Here is a 16,197-nt window from a genome sequence, read left to right as displayed (position 1 = left end):
GGCTGTAGCCCTCTTCCTCCTTATTTGCGATGTCGTTGTCATCACTTGTTCTGTCATCCCTCCTCGGCTCATCCTACGTTAACCCAACGTACTTCTTCCAGAGCCTTGGCAGCTCGGGCTGCGGGACTTCCGGTCCCATATCGTGCCAGAATACGAATGCGCCAATCAACACCTGCTGTTATGAGACTCCTGGAGTACGTCTGTCTTCTAATCTTAGCTAGCGACAACTTTCCCTAACCAATCCCAGGGCCTGATCCTCCAGACGCAGGTCTGATTCAACTTGTTTGTGCAAGTGGAGCTGAGAATAACTTCTCTTTCAGGTTTGGGATACAGATGTCGCTGGCAGTCCAACGGACAGCTGGACCATTCATGGTGTGTAATTTTGGATCGATGGCGTTCTGACCCTGTTCTCTGACTCGAAAAAATCAGGTCTTTGGCCTGATAAGTAAGTCATATCAGCCACACGAATAGGGCACAGGGGTTTTAATACATCTTAGCTGCGACGGCAGTTACATCGAAAAATGTGATCCCTCTCGTGATTACACGAATATCACCGGGGTAGCTCGTTCCCCCCTATATCAAGACGTCCTAACTGATCTCCGCACAGCTACTCAATTCCCAGGGTGCAACCTCTACATTGGACTATATGCAACAGTATTGGCTAAACGATGACGGAACTGATGAAGAATTCTGGGAGGTACGTGAGACTCGGCGCTTTCATTGGATTTGATTGCTCATTGACACTATAGCACGAGTGGGCTACGCACGGCACATGCTACAGGTACAGGCTACAGAATTTTGATGCATATTCATTTTGACCTTTTTTTAGCACACTGAATGTCGATTGCCTTCCCAGCAATAGCCCTGTGGGTGCCGAGGTAAGTAGGTTGTCTATGGAACAGGGTATTTGCCTTTACCGCTATTATTATGCAAGGCTGTGGCATTCTTCGGGACTGTTGTGGAGCTCTTCAAGACCCTACCCACGTATGACTGGCTTGCTGATGCAGGCATCACTCCGTCGTCGAGCGAGACTTACACACTATCATCCTTGCAGTCGGCTCTCAAAGCTGCCTCTGGAGTAAGTTGTATAGTTTGCTCCAATATACTTCCTCGTAACGTTTTTTTTTCAAGTTCACTCCAGCTTTGGGATGTTCCTCGCACAAACTGAGCTCAATCAGCTGGTACTTCAATCTCAAGGGCTCTGTCATCGATGGCGATTTCATCCCGATTGGTACGTTGCATGTATCACTGGCAAATCGTGATTAACGTACTTCCAGACACCCCTAAGCGTTCTTCCTGCCCCTCGAGGGGTATCAAGTACCTTCCCAAAGAAGGATGATATCGATAAAGGAAGAGTTCACTAGCGACTAACAGTATAGTTTGCACCAACGTCTATAATTGTACATAGTTTCTTGACCGTTAGAACTTCCATCCCAGTATTGGTATCTAGTGATAACATGCCTCCACCTCTCAATCACCCATGTCTAGAATTAGAGCTGCTAGATCAGACCTTCTTTGTTAAGCAACTTCCAGTTGATGCAGGCGTCCCAGCAACAATCGTGAGCGGGCTCGCGGAATCCCTGGATATTCTCCTTCACAGTCTTTCTCGCCTTCACCAACGTGGGGTTATCAGCCAGGTGGTTTTTAAGGTCACTCCTTTGGACAACAACAACCACAATCCGTGCAACCACACATCAATCCTCGATTTGCGACCGCATTTGGATTCAACGCGCACGCACACGGTCCTCCTGCATGGTTTGAGAGTCAGGAGGTGTGGTTATTACAGGCGAGCGGGAGCGGAGCAAGAACTAATAAGTAAGACTAGTCTCAGTCTCTGGAATAGAACTCTGCATTGACGAGACGTGTACCTAATAAGTAAGACTACTACGTTTCGTTAGCTTTGGTTAAGACAACTGTAAGGTATAGAAACTCACGTCTCAGTCTCTGGAATAGAACTGAGACGCTCGTCTGCGGGTACGCTAAACTTTATACTGTAGGTTATTCTCTTATCTGGAATATTAGAATGAAACAAAGATTATCACTAGGTTCGGGGCCGACGTCACTCATCCTTCGTTCCTGGTCCGTGCCTCTGTGCTCGGACCTTCTACTGGTTGCGCTCGGACCTTCTACTCATCATCTTGTGCCTGCTCTTCGGTCGTCTCGGATTCCAACAGGAGGCTCAGTTCAACTCTTATCAGGTGCCACAGCCTTCTCAACCCTGGACGAATCAATGGTTGGTGCATGGACAGGAGTCTGAAAACGCAGAGAGCGATACGTACACCCCTATCTAGTAGGTTCAACCTTGTTTGGCAGGTTCCTTCAATTGAATACTTGTCCATGGTGTTCTACTCTCACCGAAATTCATACCTGTTGCAACAACCGAGTCTGTCGGTGTACAGTAAACAGGCATTAGTTACCGGCATCAATGCGCCAACTACACCGTCACGTCAATGTAAAGCACGATCTGTAGTCAATGACCGATTAATATCCTTTAAAACCACACGGGTGCAATCACGACTCCCGAGAACTGTTGGGGCTTGCTTGCTACTACTTCTTTCGGACCACAACAAAGAGTTCGCCGATCCTGGTGTACATAGAATATTACGGAAAATATTTGAAGGTACGTCTTTTTGGTTCCGAAGTCGTTTGGAGTGTTCGGCAGATTCATCTGTCTATAGTTTTTCCATTCTTGGCACAAGCCATGTGTGTACTTTGTTAAATCTTGTGCTTGCTTTGTGCAACCTCATGATTTTTCAAAACGTGTTTCATCTGTCGCGAGGAATTGATGTTCTAGCCAGGTCTTCCATTCTAGTGTCTCGTAAAACACGTCAGGCATAGCACCGGTCAAAGCTGCTCCCGGAGCTCCCCTCCATGACGTATAAATACAGACAGCCTGAAGCCGAAATCTGTCAGGCAGCTGTAGTCCTCTCCCTCCCTGTCTGCAATGTTCATGTCATCGCTTGTTCTGCCATCCCTCCTCGGGTCTTCCTATGTTAACTCGAAGTACTCTAGCAGTTCAGGCTGCGGGACTTCCGGTCCCGCATCGTGCCAGAGTACGGGTACGTCTACTAACACCTGCTGTTATGAGACTCCTGGAGTACGTCTGTCTCCTCATCTCAGTTAGTAACAATTTGCCCTAACTACCTCCAGGGCCTGATCCTCCAGACGCAGGTTCGGTTCAGCTGGTTTGTGCGAGTGGAACCGATTATAACTTGTCTCTCAGTTTTGGGACACAGATGTCGCTGGCAGTCCAGCGGATAGCTGGACCATTCATGGTGTGCAATTTTGGATTGAGGGCATTCTGATCTTGTTCTGACTTGAGATATTTAGGTCTTTGGTCTGATAAGTAAGTCATAGTAGTCAGACTATATTAATAGGGCACAAGGTTTTAATACATCCTAGCTGCGATGGCAGTTACGTTGAGAACTGTGATCCCTCTCGTGATTACACGAATATCACTGGGGTCAGCTCGCTCCCTTCGATACCAAGACGGCCCAGCTGATCTCCACACAGTTACTCGAATCCCAGGGTGCAAGTTCTACGTTGGACTACATGCAACAGTATTGGTTAAACTATAACGGAAATGATGAAGAACTCTGGGAGGTACGTAAGACTCAGAGCTTCCGTTCGATTCGATTACTCATCGACACTGTAGCACGAGTGGGCTACGCACGGCACATGCTACAGGTACAGGTTCCAGAATTCTGATGCATATTCATGTTGACCTTTTTGAAGCACACTAGATGTCGATTGCCTTTCCAGCAACAGCCCTGTGGGTGCCGAGGTAAGTAGGTTATCTATGGAACAAGTTATTTGCCCTGAACGCTATTATTACGCAAGGCCGTGGCATTCTTCGAGACTGTTGTGAACCTCTTCCAGACCCTGCCCACGTATGACTGGCTTGCTGATGCGGGCATCACTCCGTCATCGAGCGAGACTTACACGCTTTCGTCCTTGCTATCGGCTCTCGAAGCTGCCTCCGGAGGGGTAAGTTGTACACTTTGTTCCAAAATGCTTCCTCGTAACTTTTTTTGTTTTAGTACACACCGGCTTTGGGCTGTTCCGGGAGCACACTGAACTCGATCAGCTGGTACTTCAATCTCAAGGGCTCTGTTATAGATGGCGATTTCATCGCGATTGGTACGTTGCATGTATCAGTGGCAAATTATGATTAACGTACTTCCAGACACCCCTAAGAATTCCTCCTGCCCCTCAAGCGGTATCAAGTACCCTCCCAAAGAAGGATGATATCGATAAAGGAAGAGTTCACTAGCGACTAACAGTATAGGGACGTTTGCACCAACGTCTATAATTGTACATAGCTTCTTGATCATTAGAACTTCCATCCCGGTATTGGTATCTAGTGATAACATGCCTCCACCCCTCAATCACCCATGTCTAGAATTAGAGTTGCTAGATCAGACCTTCTTCGTTAAGCAACTTCCAGTTGATGCAGGCGTCCCAGTAGCAATCGTGAGCGGGCTCAATGCTGCACAAGACAATCCAAGCATCTTCTCGATCACCAGAACAAGAGAAGAGATTTCTATTGTTGGTGAAGCTATTGGCGAAGATGGGGAATGGAAATGCATCAAGATAGCAGGTCCCATGGAATTTGGTATCTTCTCTAAATTTGCTGGTGATAAAAAAATAGACTAAACTTCCATTCTGACAGGGATGACTGGTGTAATCTGTGGTTTCACGACGCCGCTTAAAAATGCTAATGTCCCGGTATTCGCAATGTCGACATGGTTAGCGCTTGCAGCAGACGGTCTTGTGTGAAGCTTATCCCATCACAGGAATACCGATTACGTTCTGATCCCCAGAGGGAAGGTTGACGAGGCCGTAGCAGCACTAATGGAGGATGGCTGGAAATTCCGACATATAAGTCTGAAGCACGCGTAGTAGGAAAATGAGACAATTAGCTTGTAGGAAACGCGTAATAAAAGTACTGTCAAGTTCCGTTGATGTCCATTCTCGTCAATTTCTTCACAAATCTACCGTAAGAGTTGCAAGGGAACATTTGGTACCGACATTACTAGTAGGCAGACTCAGTCTAGAAGTCTGTCAACACTAGCACTTGTACCGTGTCCTTACCTCCTCATTCTCGAACTGGCGACTTCTAGGAGTTAGGACACGTCGGACGATTTCTTATGGCAGATTCATCCGAATTTTCAAGCCTAAAATCTAGACAGAAACGTGTACTACCCTCGCGTTCTCGTCGTGGTGGTCCTGGAATAGGAAGCTGTGATGTTGACCTCATGATATTGGACGCGCAGAGACGACGATGTTCGTTGCACTTTTGGCTCTAAGTAGTTCATATACTGATCTCTTTACCGCAGTCGAAAATGAACCGCTCATTCCGGCGAATACACAGTTCTTATTGACCACAAATTCTACCCTCATATCCCAACCCTCGTCCTCCACCGACTTCGGACTCAATAGTCATGCAAACCAACGGTATTTCGACAGGCCAGATGTTATTCAAGCTTATCGAGAACAACAAATTATACAAACACCAGAATTCACTAGTTTGTCGGCAGATGCTAGCGTTGGGGCTAGATTCAGACCAAGAATTTCCGCGGAGGTGCGTTGAACGGGTCTTAAATTTTGGCACAAGCTCATATCAGAAATTGTCTCTACGTAGCTCCCTGAGTCGGCAGACACCTCTGACGCTGTGTATGAAAAGCGTCATCGGAAGTACGAAACGTTTGAAAAGCGTCAGCGTCTCCGTGAGAAGGAGAAGCTGAAGCACGAGCAGTATAAGCTCAAGGAGAGGATAGAACAGCTGAAGGCGATGGATGGAAGTGCGTTCCTCGGATTGCCTGCCACATCCTTCCCCTTGCCGTCTGAGGAAGTTCAGGTTGAAGACGACGAAGACGCGGACCTTGCTGGAGCTCACCTTGACGGTGCAACCATTTGCAATGAGGGGGAGAGGCGACGGCAGGAGATGCTTGAGGTGGCTTCTATTTTGGAGGACCGGTATCGCACCCTGCTACCGTCGGACAAGAAGAGCTATTTTGATCAGAAGAAGGCGAGCAGGCAGAGCAGTGTCAATATCCCTCCTCCATCGGACGTCCGGCCGCAAGAGGAGCCAATCGTTAATGGCTGGGCTTCTGCGACCACCTTACCTACCAAGGCCAACACATCACTTGTATTGAAAATCAAGGTGCCAAAACAGTCAAGCTTTTCCCCATCAGTATCCAGCACTCCAGCACCACCCAAGCCCCCAACTCGTCCATTATCTTCTTCACCACCCAAATCGGTATCCAGAGCGTCTCCAGCGAAACAAATATCCAGAGCCTCTTCGGATACAGAGTCCGTCGAATCCGAACGACCGCGCAAGCGCGCTAAAGCGTCACGCCTCGATGAATCATACTCTCCACACTCTACTCCAGAACATGCACCCCGACCTTCGCACTCCGCACCAGCACCCAAACCAGAACCATGCGTGCTCATGCAGGCTGCTATCCGCGCCTCCTCTGCGCCATCGGCTCGTAAAACGCATAGACATGTAACTGCGTTTGGTGCAAAAGTACCACAAGAAATAGAGGAACTTAGGGACTTCGAGCTTCCTGAGTGGATACTCCCTGCCGAACCCGAGTATACGGAATCTGTGGCTCACACACCAGATACTGCTGTTGTCGCTGAAGAACAGCCTGAGATGAATAGTGCTGCGCTTGTTTGATCTTTAGCGCCTTTTAATTATACCCTCATGCACTCTGGTGTTATATATAACTGACTGTTTTCTGGTGTAACTTATGGTTATTTTTGTTCCCGGCATGTATTTAGTAGTGGCCATATTTTCTCGCTTCGATGAAACAAAATTTCATTAAGACAAACAGACTGATCAAAGTCATGACGAAGTTGCAGAAACTGCCAATTTGTGATTAGGTTCTGCTGCGAGCGTAGTCAAGTCTTGCATACCTGACGAGGAATCGACTCCTGCTTGCTGCATGAGCTCCAAGGCGGTACGCCTCGGCTTCAATCCAACTTCTCTCCTCCGACCCAAAATCATCTTCGCATAATCCACTGACCCTGGCGTCTGTGTTGTAGAGTCAATCTTGCCCGAAAGATATCGCGAGTAATCGCCGGCGCGTTCTTTCAAGAGTTGCATCCGAGAGTCAATGCGTGACTGGGCAACTGATGGCTGAGCAACATAAGGAATGGCGGTCGGCGAACTGAACAATTCCGACAAGTCAGTGTTGTTGAAGCTGACATGCAATGCTGGCGAAATGGCTGTGCCCGCCTGATTGAGATCCTCGACGGGCGAGGTGGGCTTAACGACACGATTTGGCCTTGGAGCTCTTGAGACTTCCCTCCGTCGGTCTGTGCGAGTTTCTGCTGGTGTTGACTTAGTACCCGTTGGAAGGGGCCGTCTTGGACGAGGGTGCGCAGCGGTCTGCGGGTTCGAGGGTCCATCATTGGAACGTTTCTCCTCGTCTTGCGGGGGTCTCTGAGACCTTCTAGATAGCAGCGAGCCTGGAGCAGGTGATGCCGGCTTCGGCTTGTCTGCAACTTTAGTTTCCGTCTGTTTGGGCGCAGCTTCAGCCTGTTCAGCCTGTAGCCTCTTCTGCCTCTGAGCAGCACGTGCAGCAAACAGAGAAGTGGTTGATGAGGGAATGCTAGAGGCTATAACTGCGGTTTAAGGCCACATATCGCGAACAGAGTAACGTTACGCACGAATTTCAATGTCTCCCAATGAACTGAGTCTTGGGGCACTCCGACGCGTTTCTCCTACGGAAGTTGCAACTGACTCTGGAACCTTAACATCTGAGATAAAGGACGCGAATGGACTTTTCGTGGAGAGAGAACCGAGTTCCCTGCTTGTTGCAGCGCCCTGGAATCCAGAGCCCAACAAGAGCCCTTGAGCGCTGCATGATATAGCAGAATAAAATTCGTGAATTCAGTGAAAGCAACGACTGCAGTAAATTTCCTTTCTCGGATTCACCCTGCCCTTGAAGAACCCACGACCAAGTTTCTGGCAGTGATAGGCTACACTTCGTCTCACCCCGTTCTCGTTTGACCTAGACATGCACCCCATCTTGGGGCGCATTACCATTGGCTTCGTGCTATTTCTCATCCTTTTCCCCATCTTAACTTGCCAGATCTTCATTATATGGCCCTGGTATGGCCGTGAGCTATCCGTAGAGCTTATAACTCTCCTTGTGCCATTCAAGTGAGCTTCATTTATTCCGGAGAGATTTGCCATTTATGCTTGCATAGTGGTCTCGCTGGGATGCTACTCTGGAACTACTACCTGTGTATATTCACCGATCCCGGGCATGTTCCGGATGGTTGGGTACGTCTAAGGCTCTGAATCAGCTGCAGCCACTCTAGTTGATGACACTGTCTCACAGAAACCGGACACGCAATCAGGCGAAGGGTACGAGGTTAAAAGGCTGACGGGTCGCCCTCGCTACTGCCGTACCTGCGAAAAGTACAAACCTCCAAGGTCTCATCATTGCCGACAGTGTAACCGGTGAGTAGGAGTTGTCAGTACAATACTGCGATGCTGACTGTGTGATAGTTGTGTACTGAGAATGGGTATGCGTCTTCAGAAATCATTTTTATCGCATTTTGACTGTCGCAGACCACCACTGTCCTTGGGTGAATAACTGCATCGGCCATTTCAATTATGGACACTTTATTCGTTTTCTCTTTTACGTGGATGTTACTTGCTCGTATCATCTGGCTATGGTCTCATGCAGAGTCATGGCCTCATCTGGAAGACGGTACTATGTGAGTTGTCTCCCAAGGTATTGAACCTGTATCTGAACATAAAGCAAATCAGGACGAGCCAACGGGCGCTGATCTGATCTTCATCATATTGAACTATGTTTTCGTTGTCCCCGTGATCCTTGTAGTTGGAGCCTTCAGGTATTACATGCTACTTTGCGTGCAAAATTATCGTTTGCTCAGTGACTTTACAGTCTTTATCACTTTCCTTAGTCTATTGGGTAATACCACGACTATTGAAGGCTGGGAGAAAGATAAAGCTGCGATGCTACGACGACACGGCAAGATCGAAGAGGTAAACCTGTTCTCCAAGCAAGTTAGGGCGAAGTAACTAACTGTGTCACCCACAGGTTAAGTTCCCATATGCAAGTATTTACTTCACGGTAACCAACGAATTACTGATGTAAGTGCAGAATCTCGGCGTTAGGCGTAATATTGCCTCAATCCTCGGAAACAATCCACTCTTGTGGTGTTTTCCAACCGTCCCTCCTGGAACTGGGCTTAGATACCAGCTTTCAGTTGCTGATGGTGAGTGGAATGAACACGCTGCAGCACAGAGTCGCCGAAGGAGAGTGCACGCGTTGGAACCATGACTGCTGCATCTTATAGCTGTCATTTCCCTCTCATGTCCTCATTCTGTCGTGTCAGTACGCTCTTCGCAGCTGCTTCACCATGCTCGATATGGCGCTCCACTGACTGATCTGTTGATATAGAACATTATAGTTGGCCTCCTCGAGACCCCACTTTGACCAATCAGCAACCTATTCAAGCTTCCCGATAGTCCATGGACATACGAAAACGGCGATGTCAATCCCAATCTGCTACCGTCAAGTGGTAAGCTACGTGCTGTCAACGGCAACCGGCATAAAGATCCTGTTTCTGCTTTGCCACCGTACCACCCAGATTACCAGGATCCTGGAGTCGATGCCTATCCTGAACGACCATATTCTCCTGATAGTGATGCGGGGTATTCAGAAGATGGATACTCTGGAGCCGTCAAGACGCGTCGGGGCTCGGAGGGGTACGAGGCGCGCCCCGTAAATCGGGAACAGATGTTTCAAGAATACGTGCAGAGCCAGATCAATGAGGCTGGTCGATACCAAGTGTATGAGCCTGAACACTCTCTAGAGGGTGACGAGGATTTTGAGGAGGAGGATTTCGAGGAGGAAGAAGAAAACGAAACAGAAAAAGATGAGCTATCTGCGGAGGTCGGGGATGCTGGGACATTCTCGGACGATGACGTTCCTCTCGCATTACGGTGATGGCTATTGGACTTTATATCATGCTGCTCACTAAGGACTTTGGGAAACGGACTGTGTATTGCATTACAAGCGAGATTAATAGAATATAGGTAAATAAAAAGCCTGGAATCTATAGTGAAGGTCGACCAGTACAATCGCTATATGATGGAAACTCTTTCCAAGTACACTTTCCATATGTGCCCACTCTTCTCACCAACTTCCAAGACATTCTCACCAACTTGAAGGTCCATATTCCATACGCCCTCTTCAAGCTTCTCGTTCATAGCAGTCCCGTTAAGGTTGATCAATATGTTCTCCCCTTGAGGCGTAGGCGCGTTCTGAGCTTTCTTCTGTTCAGCTTTCTTCGCTAGTGCAGCTGCCTTGGCTTTCGCTTTCGGATTCTTGGGCGGACGGCCACGGCCACGCTTCTTAGGACTGGGCTCTTCCTCCTCCTCTTCCTCATCTGGGTGTTCATCGTTCCCATCGCCTTCCTCATCTCCAGTTTCATCATCATCTCCAAAGAATCTGATCTCTGCAACAGATATCGATTTCTCGCCTTGACCAAGTCGCATTGCCCAGGACTTGACTCCATCCCGATGATCAAGCCAGAAGGGTCTGCCACGAGGCCTTGTTATCAAGAAAACACCCTTGAGGGGTCGATGTCCAGCCAATGCAGGTGCAGGCGATCTTGAAACCGATTGAGATGTTCGAGTCAGTGCTACTTGAGGCGCTGGCTGCGTAGATGGTATTGCAGCAGCTGGTGTCGGAGGAGCTGGAGCTGGGTGGGTGTACTGGTGATAGGTGGCATTAGGATAATACTGAGGTTTATTGGTCGTTGGTTGGTACTGCAATGGCTGTGTCGTGACTTGTGGCGATGGTGCGGCTTTTGTTTGTGCTGCTTGCACCGCTGGTGTCGGTAAAGGAGTACTGGGCTGAGCAGGAGAAGCTGCAGCAACAAGCGGTTGAGGTGTGGTGGCGGGTTTGGGTGCAGGTGCAGTGACAGGTTTCGAGCCTTGAACAGCCGTAGGCGTTAGACCAGGCACTCCAGCTCCGGCTGGCAGCTGAGACATTGAGGATTGAGCTGGACTCTTAGCATTTCCACCAGTTGCAGGAAGACGTAGCGTCAGCGATCCTCCACCAGCGCCCTCTTTCTCTTGTGGTTTGGTTGACACAAAAGTGACAGTCGTAGAGGATCCTGCAGCGGGGGCACCCGCTGCCGCTGCCCCCGGAACTTTTAATTTGATCTTTGCTGAAGGTTTTGTGTACTGTGATAGCGCGTACGGCTCTGGTAGGTCCGACATGAGTTGGCGGAAGTAATCCTGTTGATGTATGGATAAGAATACTGATCAGAGTACGTGGCACTTACTCGGAGAATGATCGCATCCTCCCAAATCTGGCTGTGGTCTTGGTTGAACTCAAGAGCATTGGAGAATACAAGCTCGACATCAGTTGCGAATTCTAGAGAGGTTTGATATTCCTTGCGCTTCAGGTGTTTCTGGTGACATCGTGAACGCATGCTCCAAAGTGACAGCATGTGGCGCTTACAAAAATGGTCTCTATGCACATTGGACGTTTGATTTGCTTGTAGTAAATTGGATAGTCCTTCTTCGACGGCATCTCCATGAAAACGTTAGAGAGCACACGATGCCTATTAATTGGATCAAAAACGAATTGTATTCGAGAAGAAAGGTGCACTCACGTCTCATCGTCAGCTTTGTCGACGAGCTTCTGCAATCTAGCTTTCAGGAGGCGAGTTAAGTTGGGCTGTTTGTTCTTCTTCTCGCCGTCTGCACCGTCCCCAGGCTTCTCTTCGTCGTCGTCTCCATCGCCATTCTTCTTGACTTTCTTTCCCGTCATCTTCGTATACTCCTTGTTTACGAATTTCTGCTAAGGGTGAACACCAGTGAAACATAGGACAAAGGGCGACCTTACCAGCATGAATTTGGCATCGAGCCAGATTCGACTGTTCTTCTGATTGTACTTCTTGGCGTTTGAAAAGCAGAGGTCGAAATCTTGTCTGATGTCATCGATAGAGTTGTATAAGCCATCATCTATTTTCTGCTTGATATCGTCCAAGCAAATTGGTTGTTGAATGAAGACATAATAATCTGGATAATGGCGCTTCGAGGGCAAGCGCATGAACGCTGGAGAGCATATGTAGCCTCTGTGTGATAAATGTTAGCGAGATCAGAAAGGAAAATGGTTTGAGGCGGCTGTGATTGTGTCTGAGCTCAAGTTGGGTTTGTTACTCACTCTTTATTGACAACGTCCTTCAGCATCTGCCACAACTTTGTTCCCTGCTCCTTCAATCCAGCTGCACCGGAACTGCTACCTTCTCCAGTATCCATCTGGGCGTCTTCGTTCTCCGTATTTCCTGTAGCGGTGTCTGTTGCTGCTTGGTCTGCAATTTGTTTCTGTCGCTTGGTTCGAGAGCCATCCACAGCGTCATTATTCGACAAATGTCCAATCTCTCTCTTCATCATCGTCTCACAGTCGTTGTCGTTGGTCCTGGCCAAAAATACTGGATACCGAAGGAAATTGCGGCAGATTTCTGCTGTACGGTCCCGGATGCTCAAACGAAGACAAAAACAGACTTTTGGGGGTCACGTGATTGCTGGCATGTCGCGGATCGCGATGAAGTGACATATGTAAACGCCAAATAATCAAGCTATTGGTTACGGTGCACATGGATAGATGTGATGCGCCATTACACTAAGTTCTAATTGCACAATAGAAGTTGTCGCTAATTTTTGCGACTCGTAACTCGCCCATCTTGCGCTTCGCCGCGCGTCCGTGGTTGTTTAGCCCGCCTCCAAAAGCCCACGAAGAATCTCTCCATGTCTCCTTCCCGTCGTCACCTAGGCTTATTCTTGAGTAGTCTCGAAGCAACGCTGCTCCACCTGGCTGCAAGGTTGTTTGATGTCAATCCATCTTCATAAAACCGTGATTCACCACTCACGTGTTCTCCAAGATATACTGACACGTCGACGAGGAATCCATCGATGACGAGTAAGCAAGCGCCTGGTCGTCCAGTGATGTATGTCCTGGCTTGCTCGCAATTCCACTCCTCCCCAGACCAGTCGTTGTCACTGCCACTGTCCATGATTCCATGATTCTTGTGGTGCATGTAGAATCTAGCTTCGTTGATGTCTTCCGGTCTGGCTCGTCGAACGCTCTGTATGAGTCCTAAAAAGTGAAGAGCAGCAATGATCCATTTCGAAGGATCCCAATCCAGTCGAGAAGGGCCAGAACGATAGTCATGAGGGAATGCGTGCTGCATCGACAACTGTTAGGACGTTATATGCTAGGCCATAAAGACAGGGCGCATACATGCTAAAGGTCTATCAGAACATTTCATAAACGCGATTATGTATTTGAGTACATACGAAATTGTGATTTCCCTCTCCGCCAGTCAAAATAGCTAAAACCTAAGAAAATCAACAAGGACTTATATAACAAGGAGACACACGCACTATATTGCCCCTGGATGTATCTTCGTCTGAGTATGGTTGTGGCCCATCCCAGTGGGCTAGCCTAATCCCTGGTCAGTCAACCCGCTCGAAGAAAACAAAGAGGTCGCACGAGTTCACGAGGAAAGTACAGTGCCAGACTGCAACGATATCAGACTATTTTCCTACTGAGTGTGCATTACCTACCAGCCAGCCTGGTAACTAGGCCACCGTATATGAAGGCACCGACTGGATCTCTCCAAAGAGAACCAAGGCCTACGGGAACTGCGTACCCGAAAACAATTGCGAGAGGAACTACGCGACATATTTCAGTAAACGTTATCCACGATCTCCTGCCTGAAGTACTTGACCATAGTGTTCGTGCTGAAACCTCACAACTGCGGATGGTATATCGATTGACCTGATACACTTGCACGCACAACTTACCAGGGTCCCGGTCTAGATCTTCGCGATCGACTAACTTGACACGCTCATACACAGGCTTGAAGAAGATCCAGCCCATGTGAGAATAGAACAAGCCACGAGTGGCTGCGTATCTACAAATGCATCATCAATCTCTTGCTCGTAAGTTAACTCATGAACATTCGACTTACGGGTCGTGCTGAAGATCATCCGTGAAGCGCTATAGAATTCAGACCGGTGTTCAATAAATTCAGGAAATGACACACATGATGCAGTCGATGTCGGAGGCACCTGAAATACATTAATATCATCAAAATGATGACTACGAATTTTATATGGACACACCACCACTGCTCGTTGATTGAGATGATCAACACATTGCCAAAATGAGCCGGGCTCTCACCTTGATTGACCCTTGGAATGCACTGGACCCGAGAGCGGCCAAAACTACCCGCACATACAAATTGGCTCTGAAGGTGCGATGTGACCAAAGCCTATGATAACCAATGGTGATTCTTGGTGACGATCCTGAGCTTGTTTCTACGAGGCCAGATGCACGGAGTAAGCTTACCCAAAATCAGCCAGTTGCCAGAGGAGGAATGCCATGAGCAAGGTCTCTCGAGGAATTGTCGTAGGAGGTCTCAGGTAGACGCAGATGACTGCAGCAATGTGAGTAGAAACAAAGAATGTGGCGTTACTCCACCATATTTTTACAGTAGGTTGTTGTGATGGAGACATCTTGTTAGAGAACGTAGTTGAGGTTTCGGGAGCGAGTCAAAGGTTCAAGGACCTTATAATTGCCAGATAAGTTCATCATATGCCTGGTGGGTTGGCTCCTTCTTGACCTCGGAGCAAACTACACCGAAGAAACGTTGTCGACTGGACGAAGATTCCCATTTCCGGTCAGATTTCCCGCTCATTATACGCCCAGGAAGTAGTAGAGTAGCGTTCATAGCTGAGCACGCAAAGCTTTGTACCAACACTGTCGTTGACTCGTGAGCGTTTCGACTGCAGCACGAGAATAAAACAAAACAAAACATAACATCATTGTCACAGGACAATATTAATGGGCAGTACTATGTGCTGGAGCAACACGCCTGAACCCACGTGCAATCTCAGCGGATCCCGCGGAGAAGCGACTGTCTGACCCTGCGTGATCGCCGCATCAGCTCGAATGAGTAGAAGAGAACACAAAACAATATTGCTGTTCGGGAAACATATTGATCATGCTTCCGAGTGGCTAAAGGAATTGATGACGTCTTTGACTGCACGGACTGCGCTCGCGTTTGTCCTCCAAATTCCCCATTCACCGACTCCACCGATGCCCATTCCCATTCCATCTCGTCGCCAAATGGAAGCTCCATCGATCCAATGTCCACCGCTCATATGCACTTCACGCAGGCCATGGGGCAGCAATGCCTGGCATAAAGGACCGACAGTAGATGAATTAATGCCAGATCCCGGAAGGATTTCGATGCGTGTCTCCTGGTTATTCGTAAGGTCAAGTAGATCCTTCAAGACATCGAGAGAATTGGCCGAGGTGACGGCAATGCCCTGACCACTTGGGGAAAAGTGTGAAACGTAGAATTAGCTGCTACCCTGAATGTGACGCTTGCCTCGTCAGGATTCCGGGTTAGTCCATCAATTTTAGACAACTGGTGCCATGCTATAGATGATCAGTACGCTGGGCAGCCAAGATCGGATGGACTCCCTCACCATTCCTCGCATCACGAGTCATATCAAATGCTCTATGGAAGCAGACTACGTCAATGAGTTTTTGAAACAACGATGGAATGATAAGTGGTTGACATTACCTTGCAAAGGCAAAGCTTCCAAGACAAGACTAGGATGAACGTTGGCGCTCTAGGGCTTCAGGAACGAAATTGAAAGTCTACCGCTGAGTACGGGTGATGTCCACATCTCCTTCGGGAGTGAGAACGCCGAACACGATGCCTTGGACGCCATTCTCTCTAAAATAGCGTATATCTTCGATCATCACTTCGAATTCAGCCTCAGTATATACAAAGTCACCCGTCCGAGGTCTAATCATAATCTAATGGGGCAAATTCATCAGTTGCAAGTACAAGCTCAAATCACGGGAAGGTGATCTACCATGATCGGAATTGTAGGTGCCACCTTTCGAACAGCTTTCAAAAGCCCAAGGCTGGGGGTGGTTCCTCCTCCAAGACCTAGATTGCCGCATAATTCAAGACGATCTGCTCCAGCCTCAACGGCTCTAAGTGACCAACAGCAACCAGTTGCTCTTGCAATCTAAATGGAAAGATTCATACTTACGCCAAAGCAGACTCGATAGAGTCGACGCAAACTTCGAGAATTAAGGACATGGA

At 48.3% G+C, this 16,197-nt stretch overlaps 10 protein-coding genes across 10 annotated transcripts; 6 read left to right on the top strand and 4 right to left on the bottom strand.

Annotated features, from left to right (window-relative positions):
• Positions 1 to 29: 29 nt before the first annotated feature.
• On the top strand, positions 30 to 1,339 carry EDB91DRAFT_1076982 (ribonuclease T2; the record flags this gene model as incomplete). The annotated part of the gene is made up of 11 exons (XM_041314906.1): positions 30 to 194; positions 218 to 268; positions 321 to 372; positions 430 to 445; positions 510 to 558; positions 608 to 697; positions 750 to 781; positions 830 to 878; positions 935 to 1,078; positions 1,132 to 1,231; positions 1,278 to 1,339. 11 exons carry the CDS (start codon positions 30 to 32, stop codon positions 1,337 to 1,339), a joined length of 810 nt encoding a protein of 269 aa, XP_041183643.1.
• On the top strand, positions 1,337 to 2,202 carry EDB91DRAFT_260347 (uncharacterized protein). The gene is made up of 3 exons (XM_041326633.1): positions 1,337 to 1,815; positions 1,877 to 1,974; positions 2,175 to 2,202. The coding sequence occupies exons 1-2, from the start codon at positions 1,458 to 1,460 to the stop codon at positions 1,906 to 1,908; spliced, it is 390 nt and encodes a 129-aa protein (XP_041183642.1). The 5' UTR covers positions 1,337 to 1,457; the 3' UTR covers positions 1,909 to 1,974; positions 2,175 to 2,202.
• Positions 2,203 to 2,950: 748 nt separating this feature from the next.
• Positions 2,951 to 4,248, top strand: EDB91DRAFT_1242150 (ribonuclease T2; the record flags this gene model as incomplete). Its single annotated transcript, XM_041322161.1, has 11 exons — positions 2,951 to 3,097; positions 3,151 to 3,171; positions 3,224 to 3,275; positions 3,331 to 3,346; positions 3,403 to 3,463; positions 3,514 to 3,603; positions 3,656 to 3,687; positions 3,736 to 3,784; positions 3,841 to 3,987; positions 4,041 to 4,140; positions 4,187 to 4,248. 11 exons carry the CDS (start codon positions 2,951 to 2,953, stop codon positions 4,246 to 4,248), a joined length of 777 nt encoding a protein of 258 aa, XP_041183641.1.
• EDB91DRAFT_260575 (ACT domain-containing protein) lies at positions 3,971 to 5,001 on the top strand. Its single transcript, XM_041326634.1, has 5 exons — positions 3,971 to 3,987; positions 4,041 to 4,140; positions 4,198 to 4,615; positions 4,673 to 4,748; positions 4,797 to 5,001. The coding sequence occupies exons 3-5, from the start codon at positions 4,372 to 4,374 to the stop codon at positions 4,900 to 4,902; spliced, it is 426 nt and encodes a 141-aa protein (XP_041183640.1). The 5' UTR covers positions 3,971 to 3,987; positions 4,041 to 4,140; positions 4,198 to 4,371; the 3' UTR covers positions 4,903 to 5,001.
• Positions 5,002 to 5,150: 149 nt separating this feature from the next.
• On the top strand, positions 5,151 to 6,685 carry EDB91DRAFT_1042737 (uncharacterized protein; the record flags this gene model as incomplete). Its single annotated transcript, XM_041313016.1, has 3 exons — positions 5,151 to 5,286; positions 5,340 to 5,584; positions 5,645 to 6,685. 3 exons carry the CDS (start codon positions 5,151 to 5,153, stop codon positions 6,683 to 6,685), a joined length of 1,422 nt encoding a protein of 473 aa, XP_041183639.1.
• Positions 6,686 to 6,785: 100 nt separating this feature from the next.
• On the bottom strand, positions 6,786 to 7,770 carry EDB91DRAFT_1076980 (uncharacterized protein; the record flags this gene model as incomplete). Its single annotated transcript, XM_041314905.1, has 3 exons — positions 6,786 to 6,808; positions 6,925 to 7,635; positions 7,755 to 7,770. 3 exons carry the CDS (start codon positions 7,768 to 7,770, stop codon positions 6,786 to 6,788), a joined length of 750 nt encoding a protein of 249 aa, XP_041183638.1.
• A 176-nt stretch (positions 7,771 to 7,946) lies between these two features.
• Positions 7,947 to 10,089, top strand: EDB91DRAFT_1096142 (DHHC palmitoyltransferase-domain-containing protein). Its single transcript, XM_041316985.1, has 10 exons — positions 7,947 to 8,176; positions 8,224 to 8,299; positions 8,358 to 8,472; positions 8,591 to 8,739; positions 8,792 to 8,877; positions 8,950 to 9,031; positions 9,087 to 9,119; positions 9,150 to 9,264; positions 9,346 to 9,347; positions 9,507 to 10,089. The coding sequence occupies exons 1-10, from the start codon at positions 8,031 to 8,033 to the stop codon at positions 9,996 to 9,998; spliced, it is 1,296 nt and encodes a 431-aa protein (XP_041183637.1). The 5' UTR covers positions 7,947 to 8,030; the 3' UTR covers positions 9,999 to 10,089.
• Positions 9,957 to 12,819, bottom strand: EDB91DRAFT_259772 (Bromodomain-containing protein). The gene is made up of 6 exons (XM_041326632.1): positions 12,231 to 12,819; positions 11,910 to 12,141; positions 11,677 to 11,861; positions 11,523 to 11,625; positions 11,344 to 11,472; positions 9,957 to 11,296 (listed from the first exon to the last, which is right to left on the bottom strand). Exons 1-6 carry the CDS (start codon positions 12,458 to 12,460, stop codon positions 10,136 to 10,138), a joined length of 2,040 nt encoding a protein of 679 aa, XP_041183636.1. The 5' UTR covers positions 12,461 to 12,819; the 3' UTR covers positions 9,957 to 10,135.
• EDB91DRAFT_1042259 (uncharacterized protein) lies at positions 12,690 to 14,587 on the bottom strand (the record flags this gene model as incomplete). The annotated part of the gene is made up of 12 exons (XM_041312984.1): positions 12,690 to 12,881; positions 12,937 to 13,251; positions 13,340 to 13,405; positions 13,451 to 13,511; positions 13,560 to 13,587; positions 13,634 to 13,741; positions 13,798 to 13,824; positions 13,874 to 13,983; positions 14,041 to 14,069; positions 14,116 to 14,199; positions 14,253 to 14,364; positions 14,421 to 14,587. 12 exons carry the CDS (start codon positions 14,585 to 14,587, stop codon positions 12,690 to 12,692), a joined length of 1,299 nt encoding a protein of 432 aa, XP_041183635.1.
• Positions 14,588 to 15,073: 486 nt separating this feature from the next.
• Positions 15,074 to 16,194, bottom strand: EDB91DRAFT_1076977 (copper homeostasis CutC domain-containing protein; the record flags this gene model as incomplete). The annotated part of the gene is made up of 7 exons (XM_041314904.1): positions 15,074 to 15,403; positions 15,448 to 15,515; positions 15,566 to 15,610; positions 15,664 to 15,692; positions 15,745 to 15,902; positions 15,962 to 16,085; positions 16,145 to 16,194. 7 exons carry the CDS (start codon positions 16,192 to 16,194, stop codon positions 15,074 to 15,076), a joined length of 804 nt encoding a protein of 267 aa, XP_041183634.1.
• Positions 16,195 to 16,197: the final 3 nt, after the last annotated feature.

This window comes from Suillus paluster, assembly GCF_016628075.1.
Source record: "Suillus paluster strain FC165 chromosome Unknown EDB91scaffold_2, whole genome shotgun sequence".
NCBI classification, from domain to species: domain Eukaryota; kingdom Fungi; phylum Basidiomycota; class Agaricomycetes; order Boletales; family Suillaceae; genus Suillus; species Suillus paluster.
The sequence above is the reverse complement of the archived record's forward strand: the minus strand, read 5'-3'. Positions and strand labels throughout refer to the sequence as shown.

Bases quoted from the DNA above. Each gene is read 5' to 3' on its own strand.
- EDB91DRAFT_260347 (XM_041326633.1), top strand. From the start codon at position 1,458: ATGCCTCCACCTCTCAATCACCCATGTCTAGAATTAGAGCTGCTAGAT. The intron at 1,816-1,876 runs GTAAGACTAGTC...GTACCTAATAAG, and splicing joins AGCGGAGCAAGAACTAATAA to TAAGACTACTACGTTTCGTT.
- EDB91DRAFT_260575 (XM_041326634.1), top strand. From the start codon at position 4,372: ATGCCTCCACCCCTCAATCACCCATGTCTAGAATTAGAGTTGCTAGAT. The intron at 4,616-4,672 runs GTATCTTCTCTA...CCATTCTGACAG, and splicing joins AGCAGGTCCCATGGAATTTG to GGATGACTGGTGTAATCTGT. The intron at 4,749-4,796 runs GTTAGCGCTTGC...ATCCCATCACAG, and splicing joins GTATTCGCAATGTCGACATG to GAATACCGATTACGTTCTGA.
- EDB91DRAFT_1096142 (XM_041316985.1), top strand. From the start codon at position 8,031: ATGCACCCCATCTTGGGGCGCATTACCATTGGCTTCGTGCTATTTCTC. The intron at 8,473-8,590 runs GTAACCGGTGAG...TGACTGTCGCAG, and splicing joins GTCTCATCATTGCCGACAGT to ACCACCACTGTCCTTGGGTG. The intron at 9,120-9,149 runs GTAACCAACGAA...ATGTAAGTGCAG, and splicing joins ATGCAAGTATTTACTTCACG to AATCTCGGCGTTAGGCGTAA.
- EDB91DRAFT_259772 (XM_041326632.1), bottom strand. From the start codon at position 12,460: ATGATGAAGAGAGAGATTGGACATTTGTCGAATAATGACGCTGTGGAT. The intron at 11,626-11,676 runs GTGAGTGCACCT...TCCAATTAATAG, and splicing joins GACAAAGCTGACGATGAGAC to GCATCGTGTGCTCTCTAACG. The intron at 11,297-11,343 runs GTAAGTGCCACG...ATACATCAACAG, and splicing joins AGGATGCGATCATTCTCCGA to GATTACTTCCGCCAACTCAT.